The sequence below is a fragment of the Emydura macquarii genome, unplaced genomic scaffold, assembly GCF_026122565.2.
Source record: "Emydura macquarii macquarii isolate MOO-44397 ecotype Brisbane River unplaced genomic scaffold, CSIRO-AGI_Emac_v2 contig_2393, whole genome shotgun sequence".
Lineage (NCBI taxonomy): Eukaryota > Metazoa > Chordata > Testudines > Chelidae > Emydura > Emydura macquarii.
Genome location: NW_027132530.1, coordinates 306,815 through 328,389, shown reverse-complemented (window position 1 = coordinate 328,389; position 21,575 = coordinate 306,815). Strand labels below are relative to the sequence as shown.

The 21,575-nt window shown below is 47.4% G+C and overlaps 1 protein-coding gene and 1 pseudogene across 1 annotated transcript; both read right to left on the bottom strand.

Annotated features, from left to right (window-relative positions):
- LOC137161871 (zinc finger protein ZFP2-like) overlaps positions 1-21,575 on the bottom strand; it is a 110,768-nt pseudogene that overhangs the window by 74,533 nt on the left and 14,660 nt on the right.
- Positions 4,515-15,490, bottom strand: LOC137161870 (zinc finger protein RFP-like). The gene is given in 8 exon segments (XM_067561386.1): positions 4,515-5,029; positions 9,579-9,638; positions 9,944-10,004; positions 10,006-10,060; positions 10,786-10,808; positions 11,114-11,344; positions 11,978-12,073; positions 15,074-15,490. Coding segments are annotated over 8 exon segments (1,458 nt in total).

The following is a 21,575-nucleotide window of genomic DNA, read 5'->3' as shown; positions in this document are numbered from 1 at the left end:
CAACAGCAGTGGCAGCTCGGAGCCAGAGGGCTTTTCTCACCTGCCGGTGGCCGTGGCTCTGAGCCTTGGGGTCCCTTCCACCTGCCCCGGATGACAGCAGTGAGGCAGGGTCACTGCCACTGTAAGGGGCTCGGAGCTTGGGATCCCCACAGCCACTGAGAGCTGCCGCCCCCCGAGAGCGCCGCAGCCCCCAGAAGTTGACAGCTTCTGCTCCGCAGTCACAGGGTGAAAGCTGAAAAGGCTAATTTCATAGAGGTCTCTGGAAGTCACAGAATCCATGACTTCTGTGACCTATGTGATAAAGTCTTATCCCAAATGATGAGATGAATGGCTTTGTGGATGTGGGGAAAGTTGTGGACATGATATATCTTGACTATAGCAAAGCTTTTGATATGGTCTCCCACAGTATTCTTGTCTGCAAGTTAAATATGTATGGATTGGATGAATGGACTATAAGGTGGATAGGAAGCTGGCTAGATCATCGGGCTCAATGGGTAGTGATAAATGAATCAATGTCTAGTTTGAAGCCGATAACATTTCCCAGGGGTCACTCTCGGGGCCGGTTTTGTTCAACATCTCCATTAATGATCTGGAGGATGGGGTAGATTGCACCCCCAACAAGTTTGCAGATGACACTAAACTGGGGGGAGTGGTAGATATGCTAATGGGTAGGGGTAGGCTACAGAGTGACCTACACAAACTGGAGGATTGGTCCAAAAGAAATCTGACAAGGACAAGTGCAGAGTCCTGAACTTAGGATGGAAGAATCCCATGCACTGATACAGAGTGGGGACTGACTGGCTCAGCAGCAGTTCTGCAGAAAAGGACCTGGGGGTTACAATGGACAAAAAGATGGATATGAGTCAATAGTGTGCCCTTGTTGCCAAGAAAGATAATGGCATATTGGGCTGCATTAGTAGGAGCATTGCCAGCAGATCGCGGGAAGTGATTTTTCCACTCTTTTCTGCATTGGTGAGGCCACATTTGTATTGTGTCCAGTTCTTGGTCCCCCACTACAGAAAGGATGTGGACAAATTGGAGAGAGTCCAGCAGAGGGCAACAAAAATGATTAAGAGGCTGGGACACATGACTTATGAGGACAGGCTGAGGGAACTGGGTTTATTTAGTCTGCAGAAGAAAAGAGTGAGGCTGGATTTGATAGCAGCCTTCAATGATCTAAAGAGGGGATTCTAGGGAGGATGGAGCTAGGCTGTTCTCAGTTGTGGCAGATGACAGAACAAGGAGCACTGGTCTCAAGTTGCATGAGGGAGGTCTAAGTTAGATATTAGGAAAAGCTTTTTCACTAGGATGGTGGTGAAGCACTGGAATGAGTTACCTAGGGAGGTGGTGGAATCTCCATCCTTAGAGGTTTTTGAGGCCCAGCTTGATAAAATCCTGGCTGGAATGATTTAGCTGGGGTTGGTCCTGCTTTGAGCAGAGGGTTGGACTAGATGACCTCCTGAGGTCCCTTCCAACACTAATCTTCTATGATTTTATAATTCTACCCAGGAAAGTCAATCTGCCCAGGGATGCTGCAGGAAATGGATCTAGACAGAGTTAGGATCCTGAAATATCCCTCCCCACTTATTGCTCCTGCTGCCCCTTTTGGTCTCTCTCCTCTTCCCCCTCTCCACCTCCCCTCTGGCCAGGAAACTTAGTTTCTGGCCCGTTCCTGGGGGTGTTCTCTCTCCCAGAGCTGGATCGGCTCCTGCAGGTGCTAAGGGGAGCAGATCCTGGGTGTGTCCATGAGGGCAGCAGCTCTGGGACTCGCAGACACCTCGGAGCAGAGATGGGGCAAGGATGTGCCGTTTGTGCAGAGATACTTTCCTGCCCAGCCCCAGCACTTTCCCCCAGGTCTGTCTCATCACTTGGATGGAGTCTGTGGCTCAGTGGTTGGTGTGGGCAGAGCCGGGAGCTGGCCAGAGTTTGGAACTTCACAGAGCTCTTCTTCAGACACCCTTCCCCTCCAACAGACCACCAGTGAGAGGCAGCAGACCCCTGTCCTCATTCCAGATTGACATCCTTTCTCCTTCCCTCTCTCCCTCCCCCCGAAAGGAGGCTTAAGAGTGGTAGGAGTTATCTCCCCACCTCTGGCTTTTGTGGGTACTAGCTGGACAAGAGCTGACAATTGGAGCAGGCTAGAAATGGACAGAGAAAGGGTGATTGTCCCTGTTGAGTTACAATTTCTGAAGACTCTTGGCAGCAGGACTCCCAACAAGTACTTCAGTTTTAGCTGCCAAATTTTGTCCTTTAGGTTTAGTGGACCAGAACCAACTGGCTGGCTGGCTCCTGCCTGGCTTGGCTGGCTGGCTGTTGGCACTGGGTCTGGGTAAACCAACAAGACTATACATTTTAATGGAGTTTTTGATACCAAACAACCCTTTTTCATTCAACAGCAGCTTGAAACTAAGGCACTGTCCTGACAGATGCCTGGATCCTGCGATATAGGTAACACACAGAGGGATCAGGCTACACAAGTGACAAAGTGTTCCACCTCCTGCTGCCAGAGGCCACCACCACTCTGTGACTGCTGGGCAGGCATGAGGCTGCTTTTGGGATTTTCACTGCAGCCTGCTCAGGCACAGGGCTGTGGAGCTCCCAGGGGACAAGTCTCCAGCCCAAAAAAGCAGTCATATGGACACTTTCTCCTGCAGGTGATAGGCTAATTGAGAGGTTGCACAAGGTCACTTCAGGTGGAACTGAGAAGAGAACCCAGGTCGCCAAAACTGAAAGCCCAGGTACTACCTGCTCACTTCTACTGCCTTTCGCAATGAATGAATAAAATAGATATGATTTAGTTACCTGTCACTACCCCACATTGCAGCCAGGAAGAGAACCCAGGAGTCCTGATCGCTAGTATTCTAAGCTATCTAGTAAGAAGTTGTGTAACCCATTGGTAAAGTGTGTTTCTGGTCCCGTGGTTGTGCCTCAGACATAATAGCAATTCCACCTGAAGTTCAAGTGGCAGAGATGTGTGCTGGGAACCAGAGAGGGCATAGTACAAACCCTGCTGCTGTGGGAGTTGGAATTGTGTAGTTCCATTTGATATATATATTAGTTTATTTCATTTACATGATAGTAAAAACCACTATAACCTGTTGATTCTGGTGTGCTGTGCCTTAAAATCCTCATGTTCCACATTTGCAAACATCTGGCGCACATTTTGATGTCACATATTGGCAGGTTTGAGTTTGAGAAGTAAAATGACCTGGCCAGCTTTTTCCAAAGGACTGTTGAACAATTCCTGACATACATGTTTATATAAAGTACATGACACACAGAGCAGGCTGGATAGCAACATATTACAGTACAGTCGAGGCTGTCAGTATAGTGACATACACACATGCTCTCCATGGTGTTGTAGTAACACTATAAATTGGAGGGAGGAGAGGAATCACATGACTAACTTTAGCAGTTACAGCTGGGAAATTAAAGGAAAATAAAGATTTTTTTTAGATGTTTAATTTTCATTAAGTAAATGTCAGCCTTAAAAGGAAGCCAACAGTGGGGTCTCAGAGCCCCACGCTCAGGCCCCACTCTTCTTGAACCCCTCACGGGTGACTGCCCTTCCTCCCATCCCCCAGACAGCCCTCCCCTCTTGCCCCTCCCCAGTCTTTTGTCTGTTTCCCAGGCCAGATGTTACAACCTGTTCTAGCTGGTTTGATCCAGGAGGGCCTCTGGATGTGGCTGGGGAAGGCCCATCCACCCTCTAGTGACCTCTGCAATGATCACACACCCGAGTCCCATCACCGAAATAGATTAGTAACGTATGGGGAAATACATGAGGCACGCACACAGCACTCAAAGAAAACATTAAGGCCATCTCCACTTCATCACAAAAGCCTCCAGCATCTCCCCACCCCCAAATCCCAATTAATCAATACTGTGTCCCTGCCATACCTCATCGGCCTGTCTCCCAGTCCAGTTCATTCTACTCCCTATCCAGCCCCACATCACTTCTGCCCTAGACCCTCTATCAGTTCCAAGCTCCCCAACCCCCACATCTGCCCTGCAGGGCCCCTCTGCTCCTCCTACAGCTCCAGGGTTCTTCATCTCCCTCCCCTTTCCCATCGCTGCTGCAGAGATGGGGAGGAGCTTCCAGGGGACATAAAGATGAGGTATCAGGTGTTGGGTAGACAGGAGTCCTCCAGGATCATAGATACTAGGCTGGCTGTGGCTAGAGAAGCTCATTTTATCAAGCCTAGTGGACTCTTCCCCCCATTTCTCAGTGACACTTTCTGACCCAGGGTCCTCCTGGACCATAAAGGGCAGTAATATACAAGCTGGAAAATCCCAGGGGCAATGAGATTGGCTTATCCAGCTCAACAACTCCCTGTACTGTATGGTTTGACAGTCCAAACATGAGATCCCAAGAAGTCCCCTGAGGGTGATAAAGACGGCATGATAGAAAGTTCACAGGAAAAGGTCATAGAGACTAGGGTGCTAGGGTGCCTGAGTATAGAGAGGTTGATTTCAGGGTCCCCAGTGGGATATTCCCCCCCCCCCCCCGTGTCTCATGGACACAGTCTGAGCTGGGATCTTGCTCCCAGCTGGAAGCAGGGGTAGATTTTCTCCCCAGTGAAAGAGGCTGGTGGGAAAGTAAAGATCGGTTGCTCATTACTAGCATCGAAAAATGACACCTGTCCCTGTTCATAGTCCAGAGAAACCCGGATCTTCCTAGGGATCCTGCCAAGGGGCAGGTGGGTCAAAGGGGAGGTGAGAGCCCTGAACTGATTCCCCCACAGCTCCACAGCCCATATCCCCTGCTCAGGTTTACAGCTGATCCTTCCCTTTCTCCTCACAGACTCTCTGGTGACCCCCACAGCCCAGTGTCCCTCATCCTCCACCTCCACCTCCCAGTAATGTCTTCCTGAGACGAATCCCTCACAGCCCAGCACACACAAATATCTGTCAAATCTCTCAGGATTGTTGGGCAGATTCCGCTGCACACTTCCCAATTTCATGCTTTTCTGATCCTCAGACAGGTGGAGCTGGGGATGAGCTGTGTCTGGATCCAAAGTCACATTCACTAGGGAGAGAGAATCAGAGCTTTAGAGGCAGAGCTCAGCCCTGAGGGAGGCTGGGATCATTCCTCACACTCCCCAGCAGCCCTGTTCTGGCTGGGACAGTCCTGGATCCCAGGGAGCTACCTCTGCTCAGTCTCAGGTTGCCTAGAAAGAAATGTCACTGCAGCTTCTCAACCTGCGTAATGGGAGCCACTTCTGTAATTTCCAATTTGGCTATAGAGGCTGCAGCTTCCTGTTCCCCAGCTGGAGCTGCTTCATTCCCATAAGCAGAGAAGGTTTTAATTAGGAGGGTCCAGAGGAGGCAGGTACCAACTTTGAACCCCAAAGGGAAGCTCCCTCCCCCAAATGTGTCCTACACACCCAGGCCAGAGAGCAGAGTTGAAGATGCAGCACCTGTGAAGAGCCAGTGATTTAAGGCTAGTGAGTAGGAAGTGGGAGTTGACATTGGATGGGTGTGACAGAGTGGGGATTTTGTGTAATATTTCATATGAATACTGTGTGTGCCTCAGCTTCCTCCATATGCTGCATGTCTAATGAGGTGGTGGGAAAAGGTAGTTTTCCCTCTGCAGAGAGTCCGAGATACAGGTGTGACAGATGCTTGGCTGGCTGGAGCCTGGATCCATATCCGTGGAGAGTCCCAGAAGACAATGGCTGCTCCAATTACCTGGACATTTAGTTCCTAGCAACTAACAACCATAGATCGCCCCAGGGGCATTGGAACAATTTTTATAGTTGGGGTGCTGAAAGCCATTGAACAAATGTGTAAATCCTGTTTATGATGGAAACCATGTTTTTGTTATTACTACTTCAAGCCAGCAGATGCTGCCACACACCCAGCACCCATAGTTCTGGCACCCCTGGATGGTCCAGCCTCTGCAGGAAGCGAGCTGTGTCTGACCAGCTGGAGAAAAGGAGGTTACTTACCTGTAACCTCCACTTACAGGTAAATAACCTCCTCTTCTTTTTCAAGTGATGGTCTCTATTGTATTCCACTGAGGGTGTTTAAAAAGCAGTACCCAATTCAGAGGGGGGGTGCGAGGAAGAGGATGGAATGATTGAATGGAGGACAGTTGTGCCAAATGAGAGATGCATCGAAGAGTTTTTCACCAAGGTGTAATGCACAGTAAATATAAGTATTGAACTCCACGTAGCTGCCCTACATCTGTCTGGAAGCTGTACATTGTGAAGGGTGGCCATAGTCCATGCTTGCACTCTTGTGGAATGGGTTCTCACGCCAAGAGATGGATGCAGTCTTGGTAACCAATATCAGAGTGTAATGCCCCCTGAAATCCACTGAGAAATCTTCTGTGTGGAGATCACCTGCACCTTAATCCTTCCAGCTATAGTGACAAACAGCCTAGTGGACTTCCTGAATGGTCTTCAGCTGCTCCTATGCTGAGGCATGAGGCTTACGAAAGAAGGCAGATATGGACTGGTTAAGCTGAAAGTGGGATACAACCTTTGGCAGAAACTTACAGTGCAGGAACAGGGAAACTTAATTCTTATGGAACGTAGTGAAAGGAGGGTCCTCCCAGGAGTGCCATTTCAGATTTGATGGTGGGGGGAGGCAACTTTAACTATAATTCTAGGGGATACTTAGGCACCTGAAAACTCTAATTTTTTGCAGATGGAGTGACGCAACCAAAATGTATAACTGAAAAGGGGGACTCAGCTCAAAAAGTCTGAAAACTGCTCAGGGTGCAGACAGGGGTAGCTAGGGATTGTGTGCGGGCAGAGGGGTAGCTCAGGGTGTAGGGAGGGACTTTGTCCGAGGAAGTCCTGTTGCTGTGGGGCTGGACATGTGTTCAGTGACTAGTTGGCCCAGTGGGGGCACCTGTTTGAGACAAAAGCATGCTCTGCCGGCACAGGTTCACGATGGGCAGGGGGAGTGGGCCAACCTACATCAACCCCAACCAGCTCTGTGCAGCAGATGAGGAAGCAGGGTCCTGGTCCCAAGCAGCGTGGCCACTGGCAGCTCCATGGCAAGGAAGCAGGAGCAGTTCAGCAGCTGCAGAGAGCAGCACAGTAGGGGGAGGCAGAGAAGGGGCATCATCTTCGCCTCTTGTGCAAACTTCATCCAAATGTGGTACAACACTCGGGGGAGACAGGTGTCTCCTTGCCTTCCCTAAATGGCGCCCAGGGCCAGCCATCATGGCTCCCAGTTTGCCTACCCTTCTTGTGAAAATAACAGCTACTAAGAAGGTGATCTTCATGGAAAGGAGGGAGAGAGAGCATGAAGCCAGTGATTCAAAAGGCGTTTTCATTAATGTCAAAAGAACAAGGTTGAGGTCTCATTGGGGAGTGATATGTTGAACGGGAAGAAAGTTTCTGAGGAGACCCTTCCAGAACCTGATAGTTAATGGATGTGTAAATATAGATTGTTTTTCCACAGGGCGGGGGTGAAAGCACTGATAGCCACTATGTGGACCCTAATGGAATTGAGAGTGAGTCCTAATACCTTCAAGGACAGGAGGTAATCCAAAAGAAGGTTAATGTCCACAACCTCAGGAGCAAAACCTCTACGTTGGGTACAGATAGCGAAGCACTTCCACTTGGCCCCATAGGAACACCTTGTGGACTCTTCCTTTCCACTCAAAAGGATGTCTTATACTGCCAACAAAAAGTCTCATTCTAATGAAGATGCCCATCCAAAAACCAAGCTTTGAGGTGACGTGGTGGGGGTCAGGATGCCTGATCTGGCTGCTGTGTTGTGTGAGCAGTTCCAGGAAAGATGTCAGGGGAAGTGGGAGATGAGCTGACATGCTGAGAAGGGGGGCAACCAAAACTGTATTGGTCAAAATGGGGCAAGCAGAATAACTATAGCCCTCTTGTGTAAGACCCTGGGCAGCAGTGGTAGCGAGGAAAGGGTGTAGTTGATTTGGTCCGACCAGAAGAGGATGAGGTCATCACCTTGGGAGCTGGTGCCAAGCTCCTCTGGAGCAATACATGGTACACTTGCTGTTGGCGTAGAAGGCAGAGAGGTACCTGGTCAGAGTTCCCTACTGCGTGAAAATGTCATTGACTATGATGTCATTGAGCTCCCATTCACAAATTTCCTCCTGAGAGAGTCTGCAATCACACTCTGATTCCCGGGAAGATAGGCTTCTGACAACAGGATTTTGTGGGCAATGCATCAATCCACCAAGCCCATAGACGAACTGCCTCTGCACATAGAGCTGTCAACCTCATCCCCCTGTGTTTGTTGATGTAATAAATGGTGGTGGTGGTGTCGGACATGATAAGGACATGATGGGAGTGAATGGATGGAAGAAATGCATGACGCCCTCCATACTGCCCGAAGCTCGAGAATGTTGATGTGCATTCTGGATTCTCACTCCATTGCCACTTGAATTACGAGGGAATTGGGCGGCAAGTTAGAGAACAGAAACTCAGACCCCTTAGCTAGTACATAGAACCTCTTTTCTGCCCCCTTGGAGGTAGGTGCACAAGTGCCCAGAGTGTGCCAAACAGTTCAAGCTGGCTGAAAAATGGCATTGTTGTTTGGTAGAGTAACCATGGTCCGCACCAAGGCATGAAGGATGTCAAGAAGCTGATGCTGATTGTCCTGTACTTCCTCCAGTGGAATATGGAGGTCCTCAGCCACACTTCATAGGAGGTCTTGGAACTGACAAAAGTTATCCAGAGGCCGGGGGGGAGCAGAGGACACAGGTCCCTCTGGATAAGATAACAGGAATTGCTCTTGTTCTGGTGGTACCACTGGAGGTGGACTGATCAGCTCATCTTGCAAAACTGATTCTGAACACCTGCTTGAGGATGCCCAAAGCAGGGAGAGGGGTAAATCCTCTCTTGCTGAATAGGAAGTCTCCAAAGGTGTATATTGAGACCAGGACTCCCAGTATGGCCAACAGAACAGATCCATCAGCTGCTGAGGCAGTCCTCATGGAGTGGGATACCAGTAGCAGCTATGTTGGGGAAAAGGATGGCACTGCCACAAAGTTGGTAGTCCCTTCGGATATTCATAATGGGGGTAGGAGATGGGCGATCCCTGCCCTCCATCTGAGTCCTCACTTCCCCAGAGCAAAGAGTTCATGAGGCCTCAGAGCCATCTCCAACCTTCCTTGTGTTAGTGGTACACACTCAATAGCCAGAACCGGAGCAGGAAAAGAGGACTGTTTTGGAACCAGTTCAAATGGGAGAGCTCAGTCCAGCACAGAAAGCTAGGATGCTGGTGAAAAGCAATGGGAGAGAGCCCCTCACTCAGCGGAGAAGAGAAGGATGTAGCAACTCTCTGAAATGAATATTTCAAATTCATATGGATGTGTATGGAAATGCCAGGGTCATCGTTAAGGCTATTTGTATGGAGGTGAGAGTGTTATTGCATGGGCATGAACTTCGCATCAAGGTTGGTGTCAGGATTGTTTTTTTGACATCTGCTTGGGATCTCCTTAGCATTTCATGTTTGTATTTTTATTTTTAGGGGTCTATGTCATGATTGGCATTGCTTTTGTTGGTCACTTGAACTACAAGTTCATTAAATCCCATAAAACCATTTTCCTTTCATTCAAAGATAATCTCCACATGAAATCTTACCTGGTCTGCATGAGCCAAGATATTTCCCTCTTTTTCTCTCCAGTTCAGAGCACACAGTGTCTGAAGGGGGAAAGGATAAAAGAGGTGAGATTTCGTACCGTAATATTTATAATGACTTCCACCTTAACTGACAGAGCTGTTTAATTACATGAGAGAAAGATTTGGAGAGAGACCTTAATGATTTTATCAAAGCACACAGAATGAATCCTGATGTCTGGGCCCCGGCTGGATATATTCAGTTTCCCTACTTTCTGATTTTTATTAAATAGATAAATAATGTAATTATGAACCAATTGGCCAGAGCCCATATCCTCCCAGTCTCAGAGACGTGCCTGGATTTCCCTTCCTAGATTCCTTCTTGGTACCTTTGAACATCCTCAGAGTCTTGGTTAGAGCAATATTTTTCTGGGAGAAATTGCTGATTTCTCTCTTCCAGCACAGCAGAAATGTGCATTGGCTGCTGGAACTTCACCGTCTCACATCTGGAGAGAGAGAATTTCAAACTATTATATTCCATTTACTGACTCATAATTTCTTGCTAGAAGAAGTTGCTGCTCTAAAGGGCCTGGAGTTAGAATTCCTCTCCTTCTCCCAACCTCAGAGCAGGTGCAGCACAGGCCATGGCAGTGCAACCTTCCCCCATTAATATTCTTAAACTCTGCCATGGACAGAGCAGATCTGGGGATAAGAAATGGAATTGAGTCTCCATGGCCAATTCACTCCTTGCCTCCATGCACTTCTACTGGTATGTTCCCATATTTCTTGTGCTCAGAGTCTTATAGGATCTTTCTTCCAGGCAAGTAGACTGAAATCTCAGGTCCATGTAAAAAAAATTCATTCCACACAGGTCTGCAAACAGTCCTCAGGAGGGAAAGACCCTGCTAACCAGGGCATGATTGTATTCAGTGCCACAGAAGTGAAAGGCCTATATTCCAGCCCCACAGTCCTGAGGCAGCCATTCCTCTAGGGATGTATCATTTCTCGGAAATACTTTACATCAGTCTTTCCCACTGAATAGACAATTTCAGAGTCTTGTATAGAAGGATGAGCATCTCAGGATTAAGTTCATCAGAGAGATTTGTATCCAGATGTGACCCTGCCCCACACATTTTGCTGTAGAGCCTCAAGGAGATGTGCTGTTAGCATGGTCTCCAAGCCCTTTCTTAGCACTGTGAAGCAAAAGGTGGAGTGAGTGAGAGCCACGTACCTGCTCAAGGTGCTTCTGGCATCCTAGAGGGGAGAGAGAGAAAAACAATCTCAGTCCCACACGCCACACACTGGGTACTCTGGAAAGGGATTTTGCAGTTACGGGGAAAAGGGGCACTGCCCTGACCCCAGTTTCATGCACTGGCTGAGCTAATGTCGTCTGTAACATAAATAAGTCTGTATCTCTTCCATGAGCAACAATAATTCACATTTCAGGAATGAGCACACTGAGCTACTCTGTGATCTCTGACTGTCGGACTCCAGTGCCCATGTGTTTGGTGATGTCCTGTACCTATGTTCGGATCTGGGATGTTTTTACTCAGGCTCACCTGCAGGAATTCACTTGCTGGCTTCTGACACTTCTCCTCCATCTTGCTGATCAGCTCACTGAGCCAGGAAATCTCCTCAGAAAGTTTAGTGACGTTGTCAGTCTTTATCTTCTCAATCTCCTTTTGCATAGTATCCAGCTCAGTCAGCAGGAGTGGCTCTTGTTTCTCCAGGAACTTCCTCAATTGCTGAAATTCAAACTCAATTTTCTGCCTCTCGGTTTCTGTCTGTGTCTGTTTTTAAAAAAAGGGGTGGGGAAGAGAGTCATAGGTCCTTTCATAGAGTGCTGAGTGCACAGCAGAGAGAATTTCTTTACAAACTTTAAGACATTTGACACATGACTATATACTGTAGTTACTGGGGAGAGGATTTTCTAACACCTTCCCATTTGTTCCTAATATCTCTTATTGGGATGTTTCAATGTCTGACATGGGCAGGACACTGTGTTCTCAGAGCCCTAAATCAATCCTGATCCAGAGCAGAAGGGGGCAGGACTCAGCACTACCTTGACAGAGATGCGAGGGGAGAAAAAAGAATTAAACAATTAAACAAGGCAAGAAATGCCTGCAGGCTCAGGCAGACAGCACAGCCTGGGATACAGTCAGTTCTGCTTGGGCGGAGATTAGTGAAAACCACAAGGGCTAGAAATTAACTCATTAATTGGAATCAGAGCTTAGATTCTGTGAAATATAATGTGATCCTTATCCTGGGAAAGGACTTCTCAGGCCATGTGTATGTATCTAACACAGCAATCCATGATCTTCGAGCAACACACATAAGCCCACATTTACCAAGGTCACAGAGGAATCTGCCTACCAACCAGACCTCCCCGAACTCCCTGCAGGTTAGCAACAACTGGCACCTACCAAATATTCCTGGTTTTTCCCCTCTTGAGTCACTTTAAATTCCAGCAGCTTTTCTCTTTCTTTCCTCAGAGTCTCCAAATGGACCTCAATCTTTTCCTGGAGGAACAGCAATCATTTGGTTGTTTATATTTTGAGGGATGACAGCATTTGAGTGTGTTGGGTGTTTTTCCACCCAAGACTCTGTGGATAACTGTCAGCCCTACTAGGTTTATGACATCAGGGACATCAAGGGAATGAATCCTCATCAATGGAGAATGGGAGTGTTTTATATTCAGGCAGTTTAGAATTATTTGTCCTTTTTCTCCACTGAGTTAAACCAGTGGAGAAAGGTGGAGTCACATGGTGGTGAATCAATAACCTAATTTTTTAGAAGGTTTAACTAACAAAGTGATACCTCAGAAGCCACCAAGGTTAGATATACGGTCTGGGTTGCTCAAAGGAGCCCAGCTTCTATTGAATTTCAGCCCTGAACCCCTAGGGATTGGACTGGTTGGACAGAACTATCTAAGCACTAGGGCAAACTCCATTAGACATGGTGATTTGAGTTAAGAATGGTTGCTCTATGCTGTCCCAAACCCCTTCATTTGCAATGCTCTGGGTAGTTACCTCACAGTTCCCTATAAAGCTACCAGAAGCAGTGGATTCTGGGAGATTTCAAAAGGCTGCTGTGGCGCTGACAGCCAGTCAGCTTGGGTCAAAACCAAACCACTTATGTGTGGGTATCAAAGAGAGGTTAAGTGGGCTAGTAGATATAGGCACATTCTCTTGTGTTGCCTGGAGTCAAGGAAGATGTTAATTTCATTGTTTTTGTCTGTGTGTATCCAGTGCTTAATTAACCCTAGATTAAAGCATGTTTTAGCATTAAGATATTTGATGTGTAAACTTCCTGTAAATGAATGAAAAATTGTCCGGATGGTTGTAAGTAAATGCATCATCTCTGCATTGCCTATTAAATGGGATAGGAGTCTTAGAACTGTAAATGAAGAACATGTTGATTTCGAAGTGTGGGTTGTTGTGTGTTCAACAATGGGGACTCTATGCACTCATGCTGTGATGGAAACATTTGCCAGTCTGTTTTCAACTATAAGAAGGGGTCCTGGGAACGATTCTTCATTTCCTATCTATTTGGATGCTATGAGGGGGGATTCCAAATACAAGACAGAGTTCCCCAAAGCCATTTTGGGTAACCCTGAGAGCCTTATAGAAAACCAGCAGATACCACATCCCTGCTACCATTTGGTCTACAGACTTGGACTCACCTGTAATGTATTTTACCTGCTTTAAAGGGGCTACAGAGCTTAAGGGAGCTGTCCATGGATCCATGGTTTGACTACAACAGTAGTCCAGGTGTGCACATTTGTTACTGGTTTGGTGAAATCTAATTACAGAATACCACCAGTTTGGGACGCCACTCCTGTTTTCTGACAGTCTGATTTGAGATTGGCTCTCTCAGTTGTGAGCCATTCCAGATGGAATGACAGCTGCACTGTGGGACTAACAGAACCACTTTGGCTGGTCCTTACCCACGTACACAATAAAACAGTTCAGACTGACACATGTCCGCTCCACACAGAGTTAGTTTTGGTGCACTCGGGGGCTCTGTTCTGTGTGGACTGAAGTTACTTAGGGTACACACAGTGTTTAGCACAGCGATTTCCTCTAATGCAATCTGGCATCTGAATTTAACCACTCAGGGAGCAACATGGGAATGTAGAATCCCAGTGGAAATCCTCATCTCCCTGCTGAGCTTGGGACATTTACCATGGAATCTTTCCCTCTTAATGCCTGCACTTTGGCACTCTTAGTGCCACTCTGGAAGCAGCATAGTCTAGTGGTTAGAGCCCTGGTCGGGCCTTAGGAAACCTGAGTCCTATTCCTAGCTCTGCCACTGACCCTACGAATGTTTCTGTGCCTCTGTTTATCCTCCCCCCAGAAGCGCTGGAACATTGGTAGAAATGGGGGGGCACAAGTCCCTGCCCCCTGCTCCTCTTCCCTCAGTGGCCACACCCTCTGCCCCTCCTCTTCCCCTCATGGCCCCACCCCCTGGTTAGGCCAGAAGTTGGAGTCGGGCTATGGTAAGAGCCACCCAGGGATCCCAGGCTGCTGTGGGGAGCCCCAGACCCTGCTGGAGGCCAGGGTGCTTGAAAGCAGCACCCAGCCCATGTCCCCTCTCAGGTGGGATATGCCGCCCAGGGCAGATGGAGTGTATGGGGCTCCTCACAGAAGACTGGGCTCCTTGGGCAGCTCTTATCATGGCCTGGCTCTGGCTTCCAGCCTAGCCAGGGGGAGGGGCCTAGAGGGGAAAAAAGGAGCAGGGGCGGGGCCACTGAGAGGGACTGGGCCCCTTAGCGAGTGGGTGCTAAGCCCCACCTGAGTCCCCCCCACTGCAAAGAGGCTGGTGCTGCTGGCCGGAGGGAGCAGGTCACCTTGTCAGCTCCCATGCCATGAAACACAGTCGCTGCGGTGCCTGCCTGAGGCTACACTCATGTTAAAAAGTGGGGGGCAGTTCCGGCACCCCTACCTCCCACCTTTCATTTGTCTTCTCTGTTTATGCTGTAAACTGCTCGTGGCAGGGATTGTCCTTTGCCGTGTTCTGTGTATGGCCCTGCACATTGAAGGTCAAGTCTCATTTTGATATGTAGGGGCTGCTGGAATGTAAATAGCAACAATGCATACTATGATACAAATCCGTGATAAAAACAGGAGCTTGTAACTTTCTCTTCTCCAATCTGAAGGCAACACTCTCACATGCAAACTGGCCTGCAGCACATGTGATGTACACCTCAGTGATCACTTAACAATTTCATTTGAGTTGAAAGTTCCCTTATTTCAAAACCACGTCACACTGGTGAAATGGCTTTAGCTTCCCAGAGAAAAGTTACCCACATCTGTCATTTTTACTGCCTTCATTTTTGCCTTTTATCACATTCCTCTATACATTCTCTTCACCTCATTTCTCATAGAATAAAGGCAGAGTGATGCAGTTACATGAATGGCTGTAGGTGAGAGAAGTGGAGTGTGACCACCAAGTTGGATGAAATTAACCTGAAATTAAAATTCAATTAGGATAAATTAGACTGGACAGTGATTCCCTACCTTGTACTCCTGGACAGCCTCATCTATGGGAACCACCGTGTGAGCTTTGTGAACCTGGGATCTGTCACACACAACACAGATGAGGGTTTGATCCTCTTCACAGAACAGTTTGAGAGGCTTCTGGTGCTCCTCACACATCTTCTCCCCTCCTGGTCTTTTTCCTGCCTGCAAACTCAGCTGTTTGGCTATTTCTAGGACATTCGCAAGCTGCACGTTTGGTCTGAGGTTTCTCTGCTGAGCAGTTTCTTTGCACTGAGGACAGGAGAAGTTTGTATCCAATCCCTCCCAGCTCTGGGTGATGCAGGCTCTGCAGAAATTGTGCCCACAGTCTATGATCACTGGATCTTTAAAATACTCCTGACAGATGGGACAACTAGCTTCATCCCAGAGACGTCCCACCAGATTCTCTACAGACATGGCTCCTTCTGGACACAGCCTAACCTTCTAAGTTTCACTTTCCTGAGCTCAGAGATTCACTCCACCTGCAGCAGCAACTGTGGGTGTTTCCCTTCCCGGAACCCATTGACTCATGCTGTTTGGGCTGAGCAGCAAGAAGCACCTGTGATGAGGAGCAGGGTCTGTGTGTTTAAAGAGTGATATTTTTAATTCACAGGCTAAAAGCTTGGTTAAGCTGGAATCAGTGTTTCAAAGGTCCGATTCTCATTCACGCTAGGGCTGCTCTGGCTCAGTGTGAAGGGGATGCAGTGTTACCGACTCCCATGATTTTATCATGAGTCTGGTGCTATTTGGTGTGTTTGTTAGAGCCCCAGCTCCTGGAAGCATGTGAGAAGGGGAGACTCTTGCAGCTTCTATCCAAGCAGAGCCCCTACGCCTACAGCCCACCTGGCACAAAGGAAATCCTTAAAATACTGTTACTCCTTCAGCAAGCTGGATCCTGACCGTTTTCCAGGCATAAGCTATTTTTGCTGAGGACAGAATTCAGGATTTGCTTTACAGTGTGAGTGAGATGAATGCACTGAGTGTGGTGTGTAGAATGCTTTCTGTCAAAGGCACTTTTCTGGGATGGGGCAGTGTCCCACTGACAAAGATTTTAGAAATGTATAGCAAAGAATAGGGTAGATATTCCCTTGAAATTCTTATTTCTTTTGAAGGCTGAGGTTGTGGTGGGAATCTACACTTGAGTAACCAAATGTGCCTGTTAGCTGGTTTTGTGTTTATTTATATACCTTACATGGGATTAAAATTTCACCCACTAATTCAGAATCCCAGATTTAGGCTGGTTGGGGGGAAATGTGAAAAAAGAAATCTGTCCCAGGATCTTTGATCACGGTTTCTAGGTACAAGAATGATACAAATAATACATAAAATAATAATAAAACCTACTGCTGGTACAATGCACTTTCGTGCCACAAAATCTTACTCATGGAGCTTGTAGGGCAGAATGAAGGAGAGGAGCTAAGTGGGGAATCTGAACCACCTCAAAGAGAAGCCAATTCAGCAGAGACCAGGAAGGCACTACACCCCTCACCAATCATCCCAGGTGCCTTCAAGGGCCTTGGGGGCTAGGTACGCTCAGGTAGTATCAGTGGAGCTAGTAGACTTCCACCCTGGTTGCAATGTCTACTGTGCTTTGCAATCCTGGGGCTTGTGTGCAACTCAGGCAGCCATTAGCTATATTCTGTTCATAATGTCATGAATTTCTTTCTAACCGTGAAAGGTCGATAGATCTCAAATCATTACACAACTCTAGCAGTCAGGGTCTTATGCAAGTGCCTGAGCCATAGCCCAGCTTCAGACCAGAACAATCCGTGTGTGGATCCAAACTGGAACTCCTGGGAAAAATTTACAAACATTCTCACAAAGAAGTCCTATTTTGAAATTTGAATTTGTCAATCAGCTCTAATCAGAGCCCCGTGGAGAGGGAATTAGGGCTGAATGCTCACAGGAAGTTAGGTTCCTGAATTCCACTTAGGCTGCTACTTCCATTGAAATAAAGGATTGAAACCAATGGAAGCCAGAAGCCTAAATGGAAGTTAGATGCTTATCACCCTTAGTCTGAAGGGTCTAGTGGGGTCCAGCGGAGCAAATGGGAGCATATTTTGAATATCTGTCAGTCTACTGCATGAAGCTTCTCATTTTGGAGTCACATAAAATGGGGTGAAAACGTGATTTTTTGGTTCAGTGGCAGTTCCAATGAAATAAAAAGAAATAAAAAAATTAGTTTGAGTCAAACCAAATATGATTTTTTTCAGAATTTTCTGAGAGTCCAAAAAGTCTCTGGGGGACTGGTTCCACAGAGGGGATTTGAATATGGGATTATCACATCTCAAGCGAGTGCCCAAACCACTGGGCTAAAGATTAAATAGGGCAGCAACCTGGCAGCACATCCTCCTCTGGCCACTTTGTGACTGACCAAAACTGTTTCAAACTTTAAAATAGTTTTTGATTGACTGAAACTGCGTTTTTTGGCAAATAAACTATTCATCCAAATAATTTCACCCAGCTCTAATCGCCAGTAGGTGGAACTTTGTTTGTGGGTGAAGCACAGCAGAATAGCACTGCCCATTGTTCTCGCGTCAGTGATGTACTAGTGATAAACTACCACTGAGCACCGGATCAGGATTTAAATATGCCATGCCTAGAGAACAAAATCATGATTCTTATATAGTTACATGCACCACATGCGCACAGTGCTGGCTAGGAAACACCTTTTATAGTAATGCCCATTTTTTCTTAATATTGACATTTATGATTTCTTTCCCAGGTTGTATTAGGGTCAAATACCACATAAGGTATTTTTCTTTGTTTTCCAAGTAGCATAAACATACAGTCATGGGTGCAACCAAATTCCTCAGCGGTGCTATGGAAGTGCCCTTACAACAAATGATATCAGGACTTGTTCTACAATTTCTATCAAGCAGAGACAGGGCAGAGCAGTGGATTGTTGCTCAGTGGATCAGTCCAGCTGACTGGGGTGCTTGTGTTGCTGATCTCCATATGGTGACAATTCTTTTTCATGCTGATCACGTGCAAGAAGAAATCCATCCTCTGTTAGGGCTGATGTGTTGCTGTCACCCTCCAGACACACAGAAAGCCCGTGGTTTCCCATCGCCTCCCTATTGGACTGTTGTCATGAAGAATGGCTGCTTTGTATGTGAATTATTTTGCCCCTCACTGGATCTTAGGACCATCTATAAAGCTCAAAGAGCTCATTTAGGATCCTCTCAAAAGTGCGTACCCTGGAGAGGAGTAATTTTTCCCTACCACCACAGCAGCAGGTGGGCAGTTTGACCCAACCTCCCTGCTGATGAAATTTCTGAGGAAAATACCAACATTTTATTTTTAATTTCTGAATAAAAATAAGGCTCAGTAATGTCCATCTGATTCCCAGTCATGTCCCAGGACTGCATTTGTGTTTCTCTATTCTACTCTCTTTGTGCCTCTGGGATGCCCCGGTGACTAGTGCATGGGGCACTGGGGCATTAGGGGATAGGGTGAAGGGGAGGAATTGAGGCGAATCACTCTGACTGTAAACACTTCCACTGGGGAGGTCTGCATGTGCTAGTTCAAGCTGGGTTTTTCAGAGACTAGGAAACAAAGAAAGGCTCTCGGTATAAAAGGATAAGCTTGAACAGACACATGGTTCTCTTCTTGATTAAGTAAATGGACAGGACCTTCTTCCAAGGGGTGACCCCAACCTCTGCAGAGTGTTTGGGAGGGACATGAGCCTACTGGCTCCATAAAGAAAATGGCAGATTCCTGATGTGATTATTAGTAAGCCTGTAGGAACTCTAATGTTTTCTATGTTTTCTCTGTGGTACTTTGTCCTAAAAGAACCCTGTATTTTGCTGGGAAAGAGATGTGTGGTAGTTTATAGTGACTGGCAATACTCTGTTCATAGCCCTCGCAGAGAAAGCACAGCACAGGCGCTGGATGTTATGCAGACTGGCTTGCTGGAATATCACAGTGGAAGACAGGAGGCTGTGTAGCCTTAACAGCCCCAGTCAGAAGTGAGTGGGACAAGGATGAAGCTGGGGACCTGAGACATGATGGGCCATCCTGAAGTGGATCATGGAGAGAGGATACAGGTGCAGTTACCCCGGAACTGTGACATTTAGTTCCTAGGGGAGTTCATTCCATGCCATCTGACCAGCCCTCAAGAAAGTTCTCTCTGCTGCACAGAGGAACTTCACCCTTGTTGTAGAGAGCTCCACTGGGCCAGAAGAGCAAAGCTTTTCATCAAGGCTTCATCCCGGAACTTCAGGGCCCTTTTGCACATCCTGGGCCCAGTCCATGAAGTGCCTTGAAGATAAGGACAAAGACCTTGAACTTGATTTTAAACTCTATAGGAAGCCAGTGTAGGGAGGTGAGAACAGGCTTTATGTGGGAGAGGAGGGGACGTAAGACAGCTAGTTTGCTGACTTGTGGATCTATTATAGTTCCAGTGACTCTCTACTGAGTCATTACAACACCCACTGCTGCAACACCTATGTACATTTGTGGCTCTTCCCAACAGATTCCTGGAGCTGTCAGCAGATAAAGCAGCCCCCTTCCTCAGCAGCTCCCCCAGAGGATCGATTTCAATTCCATAATCCAAACCACATGCACTGGGCACTGACTGAAAGTCCGTCTGGTGATTGCTGATGGGCCTGAATGGAATGGGCTGGGATCTCAGCCTGGTTCCTTGTGGGTCAGGATCTGCAGCACAAACCCACTGATGGCCTCCTTTGTTGTCTGATTCAGCAGAGCAGCCAGGGACACAATGGGCCAAGGAGTCTGAACTCCTCCCTAATCTTTCAAGAGGCTCTCCTAGGTCAGAGCTGAGATCCAATGGCCAAGGGCAGTCTGTGTGAGGGGAGATGGCCCTGGGGCTCCTGCCCTGTACAGAGTGTGGGTTAAATAGAGAACTCCAGTGTCCCAGGCTTACAGGCCCATTGTCCATTCGGGCTGCAGAAGGGCATGTGGGGACAGCCTGAGGGGGGCTGGGCTTGTAGACTTGTTTCAAAGCCTGAGATTGAACCTCCACACTGCATTGGAAACCTGGGTCTACAGTTGCTGGACCCAGGTCTCACTGCCCAGCTAACGGATCCATATTGCCCTGCACAGACCTTATGACTCGGGTCTGTGGCTTGAGCTATGTCCACTTTGCAAAATGACAGGGCTTGGACCCGAATCTTAGCAGGACTCAGATTCTAAACCCCTGCCCCCCTCAGGATCCTAGGACCCGGGTCCTGAGTGTTTGCTGACCCAAGTCAAACTGATTTGTGTGTGAATGGAAAGGGGGCTTGGGCTCAAGCCTGACTCAGAGCCCAGTCTTAGCGTGCAGTGTAGACATACCCAGAGAGCCTGGGGAGCGGACACCTGGAAGCAGAAATAGGGATTCAGTCATAGTGGGAAAGGAGCAACATCTAGAGATGCTGCTTATGATGCACCTAAGTTCCACGAGCTGCTCTCGAAGTGCATAAAATGTTGGGTTGGATTCCCTAGACCCATTGATGTCAACGAAGCCTTGCTGATTTACACTGACTAAGAGTCTGACCCCATGTTACTATTTAATCTCATTGTGGTTGGACTTATAGTTGCAGCTGTATAGTAGGAACTGGCTATTTATTGCCCAAGTTGATGCCCCATTCCTTGATGCTCCCTAGCAAGTAGATGCCGGTTCTTGTCCTTTAAATTGGAAGCCCACAGAAAACAAAGTCACAACTCTGGGAGTGGGAGTGTGTGCATGGGGGGGAGGAGGTGTCAAGATTTTTCTCCTTTTTATCTCATTGTTTGGACCATGTCCACCCAAGGATAAAAGGTGGGATTTTTACAATGCAATAGTGAACATGAGATAGTGATCTCACTGTGCAATCCTCGTGGGATGAGGCAAGACATAGCTTCCCTCCACATTGCTAATCATGGAGACCCCCCCTGCTCCCCCCCCCCGATCCTAACCTAATCCCACAGAATTCCTCTGAACCAGTTACACTGAGATGAAATTGCCACTTGCCTTGTCTACATTAGGATTTACAATGAGAGAGAACTTCTCTTCTAATGTAGAGCACCTCCCAGAGACTATCTCTTGGAGCAGGCACCTTTCCATTACACCCCTGTGGCCACAACAACAATTGGGATGCGGAAGAAACATAAACAACATATTTCATATATTTTAGCCACCTTTGGATACAATTCAATGCATCTAGAAACAAAGAGGAGAGTCAGCACTATGTGACCAATCACTTCTCTACAGAGCACAGCTGATGAATCCCTGATTTATGTAGAATCCTAGAAATGTAGGTGGGGAAAGGATCTTGAGAGGTCATCTAGTCTAGCCCTCTGCACTGAGGTAGGACCAAATAAACTTAGACCATCCCTGATAGGTGTTTCTCCAACCTATTCTTAAAAATCTCCAGTGATGGGGATTCCACAACATCCCTAGGAAATCTATTCCAGAGATGAGCTAGCCTTAGAGTTAGAAAGCCTTATTTCCTCCTTAATATCTAACCTAACTTAATCTGATTACTTCTTTGTCCTCTCTTTGGTGGACATGAGCAAC